The 12,546-nt window shown below is 34.9% G+C and overlaps 2 protein-coding genes across 6 annotated transcripts in view; one reads left to right on the forward strand and one right to left on the reverse strand.

Annotated features, from left to right (window-relative positions):
* The window catches only part of ANKS1B (ankyrin repeat and sterile alpha motif domain containing 1B), a 1,053,061-nt gene that overhangs the window by 312,344 nt on the left and 728,171 nt on the right, over positions 1–12,546 (forward strand). The window lies entirely within an intron of this gene.
* Positions 3,510–4,891, reverse strand: GARIN6 (golgi associated RAB2 interactor family member 6). The gene is made up of 2 exons (XM_026499650.2): positions 4,277–4,891; positions 3,510–3,623 (listed from the first exon to the last, which is right to left on the reverse strand). Exons 1-2 carry the CDS (start codon positions 4,889–4,891, stop codon positions 3,510–3,512), a joined length of 729 nt encoding a protein of 242 aa, XP_026355435.2.

Consider the following 12,546-nt stretch of genomic DNA (forward strand, 5'->3'; position numbering starts at 1 on the left):
TGTTTTTGAGATTTTTAATATTTATGATCTAGAAATAGTTCATTTAAAGAATGCTTTTTCAAATTAAATTACAATTTATATTAAAATAACAAAATGATTTACGAGGAAACATATTAGTGCTCTTCAAAAGCATTGTCACTGATATTTTTATTTTTTAGCACGATGGAACATTGTAGAATAATATTCACCATTGAAAATTATGTAGGACAATCCAAAAATGAGACCAGAACTCTAAAATATTTGACTACGATTTTGAAACTATCTCACTATTTGTTAAGTCAATTTTATTCTTTTGTATTACCTTCAAATTACTGTTGTGTTTTTTGGACCATAAGCTTATGGAGGAGTTTCAGAAATAAGTAGAATTACCCAGAGCTAGGAAATTTGAAGCCACAATGAAAATACGAAAAAATACTTAATACAAAAAAACACTGTAATGGCAAAGGTATGTATATATAACTATTTAGTGCATGTGTGGAAAAGCAGGCCTGGACAGAAAATAATTTGCAGTAATTGTCCGGAATAGTGTTACATCTCAAAAATATTATTTTCTGTTTTGCCTCAAGTATGAAGCAATTATGTCTAAGAAAAAAATCACATTTTTCATGTCTTATGTCACAAGTTGATCATAGCCACTCAAATTCCAATATTAATTTATTGTAGAGAAAATCAAATCAGCATATGGTACTTAAAAAAATCTCTTCACCTTAACATGAACTATTTTTAGGACTTGAAGACACTATCCTAATCATTACAGAATTGTTATCAATATATACTGGACCATGAGTTCTATAAAGGTGGAGATTATATATTGTATTACATCTATTTCTAAGGCCAACATAGTTCCTAGTATATTGTCAGTAGTAAGTAGTAGTTGAGCGGAACAATGAACAAATGTATATGTTTGGCAATTTCATTTCCACACTTAAAGAGTTTTACCTCATATCTGTAAGGAAATAGAAAGGAATGAAAGAAACATAGATTTTATTTTATTTTGTTTTATTTTATTTTTATTTTATTAATCTAACCTCATCTGCTTAACAGTTTACTGTTTGCATTTATCTATTTCGTTTGTTTCATAAGATAAAGTATTAGGGCTCTGAGCCATCAATAATATATGACTATAATTTGCTTCTCTACCACCTTCTTAAACACTTATTTTTTTTTCATTTTATTAGGCTTGGTAGTAGGCTTGGTTTACAATTTTTTGATACTAGATATTTTTCTTTGGCCATTTTCCTGTGAAGATTTGTGAATAATAATATTTTAGTAGTTATATTTGTTTCCCAGTCTGCAGCTTCCCCCCCTTAATTTGTATATATGAGTGTATTTTATGTAGTTTTTTAAACTATCAAATTATTTAAACTTCTTCGTCTTCTTTGTTTGTTTGTTTAATTCACTTCATCTAGAGAAAATTCCCATTTCTTTCATTATATTGCATCCTGTTTGGCTTGGATTTTCTTCTGAAATCTCTTATTTCTGTTGTCCTATTTTTAAAAACACATGACTCAGTTTTGATATTTTTACATAAAATGCAGGAGAAATTATGATTGTATTAATTAGCTGACATGATTGCCTGCTCTTAAAATTTTATATTTTATAAAAGTATCCTTATTGGTATTTTAATTGTGACTGCATTATATCTATAAATTTACTTGAGATGTGCTAATCTTTCTTTCTTTCTTTCTTTCTTTCTTTCTTTCTTTTTTTACTTTATTTAATGTAATGAATGAAGAGTAGAATTCTTTAGTAATATTCTCATCTAGACTTCTAGTGTTCTCAGTTTGCTGATGGACTCTCCTTTAACATACGTGTGTCTATCTACAATAAAATTTAATACATTTGTTGTGACATTGGAGACATCATATCAAATGTAAATTTGTCCTACAACTTGCAATAACTTTGAACTCAGGATTTTATGGGCCAGCTTCAAAATAAAAAGTTTCTTAAAATTTCATGAATAACAGGATTTTATTTTGAAGTTGTTTTTTTAGACCTGAAATAAAAATCATTAAGCCAACCACTGTGCATATAAGGTCTCATGGACTTAAAACCACTACCTTACAGTTTGGTATGGGAACCTTCGGGATCAGTGGAATTAGTATAGTGCTTGCAAATTTTCGTATACTCAGATTTGTTGGATTCAAATAAAATGTATTTATTTCACATTTATAACCCTTAATTTAATTGGATCTAGCACACATGTATCAAAGATCCTCTATATTCAAAGCATAGTGCTAAGCTTCAGAAACATGAGGATTATGGAAATACAGACTTAATTAAAACTATGTGAAATACAGACTTAATTAAAACTATGTAATGTATTACTTTTAGAGTCTTAAAAAGATTTTTTACTTGCTAAATTAGAACGCTGGCTGATCCTGTAGATCTTACACTTCTAAGATTATCTAATCTCTAGTTTTTGTCTAGATTTTGAAATGATCCTATATTCAAGTTTAGCTAATTATTCTGTTTTTCTAGTTTTAATATGGCATTTTATCCTTCCATTGTGATGAGACATTATTTAGAATTCTAAATTTTCACAAAGAAATTTAGAATTTAAACAAATTCAGGGAATTAAAATTAAGATTTATAGAATATGTTGGGTACTTTAATATAATTTCAAAGCAGTTAAGTAATATTTAAGTTGGGCAAAAAACAAGAATAAAGAGACTGGGGAAATGAAACCCATTCTAGAAAGTAAAATTAGTTTTTCAACACTCCTGACAATAATATTTTTGTAATAATCACTACTATTTGCTTCTGTCTTTGGTTATGTATTTGGGGATTTTATAATTTTTGTTGGTTAATACATGTAGATGAAAAATGGATGAGGGTCTTTGAGAATAATCTTTAGCATTTTATTCTGTCATCTGTGCATTTAATCACAAATATCAAGTTAAGGGAAAGTTAAAGATAGGTTAGAGCCTGATCAGAAATAGCCATTTGTTTTTATTGCTACCCTTCCCTGTTAATAGAGCGTATGTTATTACAGCAGAGAATTTGAGTTGAATTGTATTAGGATGGATGATATTGCTTTCCTCCACAGTTTTATATGAGGTGTCCACCTCGGTGCAATACAGGGCTTTGAAACTCTTTCCTGAAGAGTCAGTCCTGCTGGGTGGAGACCTCTGGCTTCCATCCTGTTCACTCATGTAGCCTTCACTCTGTGAAGATGCCTGAGCTGTTAGCTGTTTTTGCAATGGGCTTGGCAGTAGTTTCTGCCCTTGGAATCACCATATTTATGTTGCCCTCTGGGAAGAGGTGAGTAGCTTCTACTGAGATGTTGGAAGTAACCTCTGAGTAGAAGAAGGGCTTACAGCCCTGGCTAACAACAATAATAAGACATGTCGAATGCTCCCACTATGGCCATTCTAGCTGTGCTTCTTCCTGGATCTGTGACGGCTGCTCCTGTCACCATCCCTACCCTTTTATCTGATACTGTAGGCTTTGTGGCTGCAGAAGTGTGTGAACTCTTGAATGCAGTATGTGTGGGAGGCACGATGAATTCATTCCTCCCCAGCGTAACCGTAAGGGGTGGCCCCAAACAATTCAGGGTTCATGTGAAGACTCCTGATGTCAACTTGATCTTGATTCCTTCCATAGAAATGAAGGACGTTTGCCTATGGGAGAGACAAAAAAAGTGAAATAAAGAAAGTGAGACCTTTTAATCCTATAGCTAAACAATAAGAGCTTATAATTATAGGTCTCAAGTCCAATCTCCCATTTGTTGCAGGAATCCTCCTCTTTAGTATCATCTCCACAATGACCACATGATCATTCCAGTTTTGCTTGGACAGTTCCAGTGCCAGCAAGAACATTATTATAATTCACCAGCAAATATCCTCATATGCCTTTTTTAATACACTTGTGTTAGTATTTCTGCTGGCTAAGAGACATGCACTTTGATATTCTGATAGCTACTAACAATGCTCACAAGCACATCCCTCTGCCAACGATGTATACAAAATCAGTACATGGCGATCATGGGGAGACATGGGGGCGAGGATATGGTCGGGATGCCACACATTGGCAATACAGTATTGGACATGAAATTAAGAACTGCTGACAGCTAAGGAAGCTCTGAAATACAGCATTGGGGAACACTTTGGAGCACCCAGAACTTCCCCAATGTGACATGGCCTCCAAATAAAGGCTTTTTGGCCCTGAACCCATCCAAATGTAATGAATTTTCTAGGTGAGTCTCAGTACCAAAGGCTCTGCAGGACTTTTAGCTGTTCTCCCACAGCACGTGACCCCGTCTGTAAAGACTTACCCCTGGGCTCTTGTCCTCCTCTTCAAACCCAGTTATGTCCAGTGTGTCTCCAACTGGGATGGCCTGGGAACCTCTGTAAGCCTCAACTGGTGGTCTCAGAATGTAAATAAGGTTTTCCCAATAAACAAAAAGATCTTTTGTATTAGAAGGGGGACACAACTGAAGGTAAAAAGATCGGCCAGTGGCAAGCTTCAGGCAGAGCTGTTGTTTTTTACCATTATGGATAGATATTGTTACAAACTTCAAGGGAAACAGTCTGGTTAGCTCTAAGATCTGTGTAGGCTTGTAAACTTTTTCCTGGGTGGCAGGGCCATATCTGTTATAGTCATCACAGATGGCAGCTGGTCGGGCCAGCAGCATGACATCAGGTAGTGTGAGGTGGGGGCTAGTGCGAACAATGCCCACAGTCACCATTCGGGCACGGTTGTGCACGTCAATCACTTCTCCTTTTTTGCTGACCTGTATAAAGTCACTCTCAAACATTGGGGCATACTTGAATATAGTATACTCCCCCTTGTACAGTTGTTGCTGCAGTTTTCCCATGGAGGTATTAAACATACCCATTGCAGGGCTGCTTTGGGCTGTGTAATGTGGTAACTTAGATTGGTTGTTCATGGCTATCTTTTATCAAGGACTCCTAGGGGTCTTCCACACTTTACCACACTTTGCAGGGCGTCCTATTTCCCTGGTTTCTCTAGCAAGTGGGTTAGCAGTGGTCTTTGCAGGCTTGTCTCTGAGCAATTGAGAACAGGGTGGGGGTACTGATTACCAATTGCTCAGTGCTAGAGACAATTGCACCTGCCCCAGACTGTGCTCTGCCTAGAGCATGGAGATATTGGGGTGCATAGTGTTGGAGACCCAGAAGATGACAGGGTGCTCAGATGTTGAGTGCAGAAATCGGGGCCCCAGTAGATATTACCATGTGCAAATGTTGAGGAGCAGAGGTCAGGGCCCCACTAGATGTCAAGGTGGACCAATGCTGGGGCCCCAGTAGATGTCAGAGTGCACAGACGTGGAGGCTCATAGAGGTCGGGCCCCAGTAGATGTTATGGTATGCAGATGTGGAGGAGCGAGAGATCCGGGCCTCAGTAGATGTCACTGTGCGCAGATGTTGAGGTGCACAGATGTTGGGGTCCTAATAGATGTCAGAGTGTACAGATGTTGAGGCATGTAGATGTTGGTGTTCACTTGCAGTAGGGAGGGACCTCCTCTTGAGCCTGACACATTGGTTCACAATAGCCTCTGCTCTTTTGGATTCTACAACCTCACTGCCAATTGTATTTGTACTGCTCCTCTCCTCCCAAACCGAAGCCTCCACCTAGGCTTAAACCACCCCACAGGACCCCTTTTATCCTCTCCTGCCCATTGTGACCTGTGCCAACCACCCATCCCTTTGTCTCTGTTGCCCAACAGCCCCTCCCTCAGAGCAGGGACACTGTCCTCTCCACCTACCCCACCCATCCTTACTACGCCACCCTGCCTGCCACAGCTCAGCACAACCCCCTGTCCCAGGGACCCATCGAAGGATCTTAATACATATTGGCAAATTGCTTTCAAAAAGGCTTAGGCAAAATTTCTATTAGGTATGAGTTTAAAATATACACACTCTCTTATCCAGTATTTTAGTTGTAGCTAATTAGAAGTAATTATAGACAATTTACCTTGAACAAAGAATTGGACAAGTTGGTAAATAGGTTAGTAGTACAGTGTGTTTATCAAGGTTTATTGTAGCAAAAAATGATAATAACAAGATTAATATCTTATAATCGGGGTTTGGTTAAATAAATTATGGAACATTCTATGATACAATACTCGGTAGTCATAAAAATCATTATGTGGTTCCCTATTTGACATGAAAAGATATTCCTGATTTTTTTTTCTTAAAGATAAAGGGCAAAGCAAAAAAATTTCAAATGAGTGTTATATGTGTGGTCCAATTTATGTAAGATCATCTGTGTGTGTGTTTGTGTATGAAAGTATGTTCAGTGAAATGTTTAAAATGCTTATCTCGGGACAGTGTAAATTTTATTTTCCTTATACTTTCTTTTTTTATTAGGATAATTTCTATTAGTGGGAAAAATAAAACTATTTTTATTAGCAATGTCTATTTTTACAGCCTTGATACATTTTATGTTTTGATACATCCTCACATTGCTGTTGAGATTTTAAGCTTTTTCCGAGATATCTGTATGCTATGTAGTGAAAAGAAGCTTAAACATTACATTTATGTTCTATTCTTACCACTACCATATTGTGTGTGTGTATGTGTATATATATATATATAAAGTCCGAGAAATTTTACCAACTATTATAAATGTTATCAATGCAATAAGATTAAGATATCCTTATTGGTATAATGGTATACGTAACACACACATACACACACATATGTAAAACCATAGTTTTTGAGTCTTTAGTTTGTTCTGTAGGTCAAAACAAACATTATTCTTCCCTTCATTTTGAAATATCTGGTTATTTCTGATAATATGAGTATTTTTCCTTTGTTTATTAAGAAGCCTCTTAACACACCAATAGCAATTTTTACTGGCCTGTTTAAAGTCCTTATATCTTAATTTTTACTTTATGTCCTTATTACTTATCTTATAATTAGAAAAAACAATAAGCCTAATACACATTTAGTATCAATCTAAGATTTTAAAAGTATCTCAGTGGTTTTGGTGTATTTTGAAAAGAATAAGTAGCATTGGACACAATAATTTAATTTAGGTGCTTTAAAAAAATAAAGTGGAAATACACCTGTTTTCTTAAAAGCACTTTTATACCATGCACATATATTACAAAATATTTATCTTAGTGTTCCATTAGAGCATGAGATAATTGCCTTATCTCCAGGGAAATCAGACACTGCAATACTTGTAGGGTCTATGGACTTTCAGAAAATTTTTCAGACCATTCATTAGACCAACAACATTAGACCAACAACTCCTATTATTGGCCTGATAATCATCATCTGGAAAATATGTCTCTATTTTCATTAATCTGGTATAGTTTGTTTTAAACTCCCTTAGCCTTTTAGAAAACTACCATATTAATATTTGCCTCAAAACTTAAGAAGTTCAACTAGCTAAACAAAAATCTACCTGAACCTGAGATTGAGGAATTCTTTTTATGAGAATGCAGTGACTTTCTGTATGCTTGCTCTTAGAACAGATTTCCATAGTTAGGCATTAGATATTATTAAAATAAATTTATGCTCCCTGACCTCTACATTAGAGTTGTGTCATCAAGTAAATCATTTAACTTCCCTGGGTCTTATTTTTCTCATCCTTGAAATTGAGATGACTCATTAGATATCTTTCAGCTTCAGAATAGTTATAATTTTTATGATAGAGATTTAACTTTTTCTCTCTGTAATGAAACTATTATGTACTCTGGAAATACTCCAAACAATAATAATGAGTCAAGGAATTATTCAGATCTCAACAGCTCTGGGAATTGTGTGATTCAGTATATAGTCTTATTCTGTTGCTGAACTTCTTGTTGAAACTTTTAGAAGAACCAATATTCAAAATGTTAGTAATTTGGGCTGTGAATGAGGGGAGTGCTTAAAACAATGTAATTGAAAATATGGGTTAAACATTTTAGACAATTTAGTTAATAATGAACATGGCTGTGGTAGGAAGATTAGTTCCCCCAAAAGATGTCTATATCTTGATTTTTACAAGTTGACTCCATGACATTACATGATAAAGAGACTTTGCAGGTGTGGTTAAATTAAGGATCTTGAGATGGGGAGATATCCTGTATTAGCCAAGTAGGTCCAGTGTAGTCACAATGGTCTTTATAAAATAAATGCAAAATGGTCAGAGTCAGAGGGGTAAGTGATGATGGAAGCTGAGGTTGAAACGATAACGACCACAAACCAATGAATGCAGGTGGTCAAAAAGCAGGAAGTGGATTCTCCCCTAGAGCCTCCAGAAAGAACCAGCTCTGCCAACATCTTGATTTTAGCCCAGTGAGGATCGTTTTGGACCTTTGACATCCAGAACTGTGAAAGAGTAAATTAGTGTTGCTTTAAGCTACTAGGTGTGTGGTAATTTGTTATGGCAGTCCCGGGAAACTAATGCAGATTTTGATACCTGGAAGTGGGGTGCTGCTATAACAAATACTTAAAAATATGGAAGTGTTTGGAATTGGACAGTGGCTGGAGGCTAGAAGAGTTTTGAGTAGTATAAAAGGAAAAGTCTAGATTGCCTTGAATAGAAGTATGAATACTAAAGATTCTCTCAGTGAAGGCTCAGAAGGTGATACTGTAGAAAAATACCTCTATTGTTTTAAAAAATTGTCACAGTGTTTGTAGAAGGATGGATCTTAAAGGCACTACTGGTAAGGGTTCAGAAAAAAAAGTGAGGAGAATAGTAGAGAAAACCCATATCATCTTAGAAAATACCCAAATCATCGTAGATAGAATGTTGGTAGACATATGAATATTGTTGAAGGTGCTTCTGATAAAGACTGAGAAGTAAATGAGGAATATGTTATTGAAAACTGGAAGAAAGGAGGTGTTATACAATAGCAGGAAGGCTAGCAGAATTGTATTACATGGAAGGCAAAGTAGTAAGTGATAAATCTGGGTATTTAGCTGAGGAGATTTCCAAGCACAGTGTTGAATGTGCAGCCTGGTTTCTTCTTGCTACCTATAGCAAAAAATATAAATTGAATGAATCACATTTTTTTTCAACAAGATCATTCTTTACTTGAGGCATACTTCAGAATATATGATTCTAAAAGACACATATAAAATAGTCCATCCAAGAAAAATAGAATACACATTTTCTTCAAGTATACACAGAAGAATCCCCTGGTTAAATCACATTAAAAAAGACATAACAAATATTACAAATTTAAAAAGACTGAAATCATACCAAGCATGTTTTCTAACCACAATGGTATAAAATTAAAGGTCAACAATAAAACAAAGCTGGAAAATCTAACTTTTAAGCAAAAAGAATCCAGGATGTGATGATTTGAGACGTTCTCAGCCTGTCCAGATTGAAAAAGAGGCTAAAATTTGTGGATTCACTCTCAAGAAAGTGTGTCCTGGGGAGAAAGCCAAAAGTGTGACTGGGTAACTTTTCTAGTGCCCATGGGATCAAAAAACCAGAGTATTCCGTCACACACAGGGCTCTTTGAAGAGACTAGGTGTGTATCTCATAGATCTCTTCAGCCTTCTCAGCACAATCCAGAGATGGGATTATCCAGGAAAGATCTGTGGAGGGGGCTTTTGTTTAATGGAATGAATCCCTGTGACATATGTAAGAAACCCACAAGGTCTGTGAGAATGGTTTATTAGCAGGGACACTGCCAGTTAGGACTGAAAGGCACAAAGAGAAGATAAAATAAAAGAAGGTTGTTGGATTTGAAGAGGAATGTATTCTTACAGGCAAGAAACAGACTTAATAAAACTACACAGTTGCAAATATATGTTAACTTTTATTAAATAGAAAGTAAGACTCAGAGGACAGGGCTGAGGATGGAGCTGAGAAGGATTCTGAGAATAATCTGAGAATAATCTCTGAGAATAATCCTACAAAGGATTATTCCTAGTCCTTGAAACCTAGTGAAGTTTGCCCAGTTGGTTTTCTAACTTACTTATAACTGTTTACTCCCCCTTTTTTCCCTTTCATTTCTCCCTCTTTGAATGGGTATATCTATAATTGTTATTCTATGCCCATCTTATCATTGTGTTTTGGGAGCAAATAACTTGTTTTCTAGTTTCGAAGATTCACAGATGAAGAGGAATTTTGCCTCAAGAAGGAGCATACTCAGAATTTCTCCTATACCTGATTTAGATGAGATTTGGGACTTTTGAGCTGATAAGATTTAGATGAAATTTAAATTGATGTCCTAGTGGGTTGTGACTTGGGAGAATGTTGAGATGGGGGTGAATGGATTTTTCATGTGGATAGATGTGATTTTTTTGGGTCCCAGAGGATGGAATATAATAAAAAATAGTGTCTCCCTCCCTTTATAAATATCCAGGTTCTAAACTGTGAATATGTTAATTTGTATGTCAATAGGGACTTTGCAGATGTGATTAAGTTAAGGATCTTAAAATGGGGAGATTATCCTGGATTGCCTATGTGGACCCATTGTAATCATAAGGGTCCTTATAATAGGGAAGATGATATGATGAAGAAAGAGAGAAAAAAAATTAAATGTCACGTTGCTAGCTTCAAAGATGGTGGAAAAGCTGTGAGCCAAGTTAAGTAGGTGGAATCTTGAAAATGAAAAAGGCAGAGAACGAATTCTCTCCTAGAGCCTCCAGAGGTAACAAGTCCTGCTGACACCTTGGCTTTACCCCTGCAAAACTCCTTTCAGACTTCTGATCTCAATAACTGTCTGAGAATAAATTAATATTTTTTTAAGCTACTAAGTTTGTGGTTATTTGTTACGGTGACTAAAGGAAACTAATATGATGACTGGAAATTTGGTCAGTAGACATTTCATCTGTTACATACTCATTCAAGGAACAGATGTCTATTGTCTGTGTCTAGGCAGAACGTAGGAGTTGCAGGCATTTCTAGAGAAATGTATTTTAGCTTTACTATCAGCATTCATGTGATCTAGGTCTTTATGATTTTATGTAGTCATTTTAATGACCTTCAAAATAATTGGACTAAAACTTTACCATTGAGAAGTCTCCATTTTGTATATTTTTAGGAAACTATTATAATGATGATGATAATAGGAATGTTAACAATAGTATCTAGCATTTATTGAGTGCCTAGCCCATGCCAGGTATGGTGATAGACACTTTATATTCCTTATATCACTTAAATTTCACTTCAATTCTATGAAATATTTTCACTTGACCTTGAGAAAATTGAGTTTCAAGAGATCAAGTAACTTGCCCAAGTTGATATGCCATTTTACATTATGTTTCCAGAGTGGTTGAGCTGCTAAATATATTTATTATTTATTCTACAGATTAAAAAAATTAATGGCTTGATAGGAATCTCAGTTCATTTAGAATCCCTCCACATTTTTCTATTCTTTTATGCATTCATCCATTTGTTTCACAAATGTTTATTGACCATTAGTTACATGCAGGGTATAGAGCACTAAACAATATAAATGTGCATCATGCCTCATGTTGTTTTAAATTTTGTGCCAGGTACTGTGAATGTTATAAAATAAGGATTATATATGGTGTCTGCCTTCATGAACCTTAAAGTTTAGTTCAAGTAATTATTCTGATTGCTATTTATTGGTATAATCATGGACAAGTAACTTACCCTCTGCTTCCTATTCTTTAAAATGAGGAGGCTATTTTCCTGTTTATAGGATTATTATAAAGATCTTAAAATATAAATGCAAGTTTCTATATAAATTCCTTCCTATACAAATGCAAATTGATCTTTTTCTGTTAGGTTCTTGGCCTCTGAAAATAACACTCTAGCAATTTTGGTAGGATTTGCAGGTTAAAGAACTGTATGTATAGTGCAAACTAACTTCATAATAAGTGCATTAAGATAAATGTGATATTTATTTATGCTTAGAAAGTCTGTATACGCAAGTAATGAATCATGGAACTTTACATCAAAAACTAGGGATGTACTGTATGGTGACTAACATATATAATAAAAAATTATTATTAAAAAAAAGAAAGTCTGGCAGTATGTATGCTATGCTAATACTATGTTAATAATAGTTATATCTAATAGTTCTATCTAAGGCTTACTATTTCAGGGGGACTTTAATTTCCCTCTTTATATACTTACACATTGTTTGGATTATTTATGCTAAGCAATCTAATTTTCTAATAAATATTTTATATTTTGTGAAAAAAATCAATGCTATGAGTTGTAAAAAGTCATGACAGTTCATTGTCACCATGAATTTCCATAGAATAGTTTGGAAATAATTGCTTGCATCTGTCCATTGATGGACATCATTGGTGCCATCCATTCACTCAATCATTCATTCATTTTTCATATTAGTCTATACTTTTCTAGGCATTTTTGATTCAGTTGTCTTTAATAATTTAAATTGCTGTTTTGAGAGGATTAGGTAGGGACAGCTAGAAGACACTGTGGGATGAATCGTTTGTGTGATTGTCATTGTATAACATTATTTTTAAGGACATCAATTATTATTTGTCATTATTGTTTTAAGTCACATTTCCCTGATCATTAGTGCGAAGGAATTTTTTCCTCAAATGTTTTTGGGCATTTGTAAGTCTTCTTGTGTGAATTACATACTTATTTTGTTTACCATTTTTTAAAAAGAATTGATTTATAAGTATA

This window comes from Ursus arctos, unplaced genomic scaffold, assembly GCF_023065955.2.
Source record: "Ursus arctos isolate Adak ecotype North America unplaced genomic scaffold, UrsArc2.0 scaffold_21, whole genome shotgun sequence".
NCBI classification, from domain to species: domain Eukaryota; kingdom Metazoa; phylum Chordata; class Mammalia; order Carnivora; family Ursidae; genus Ursus; species Ursus arctos.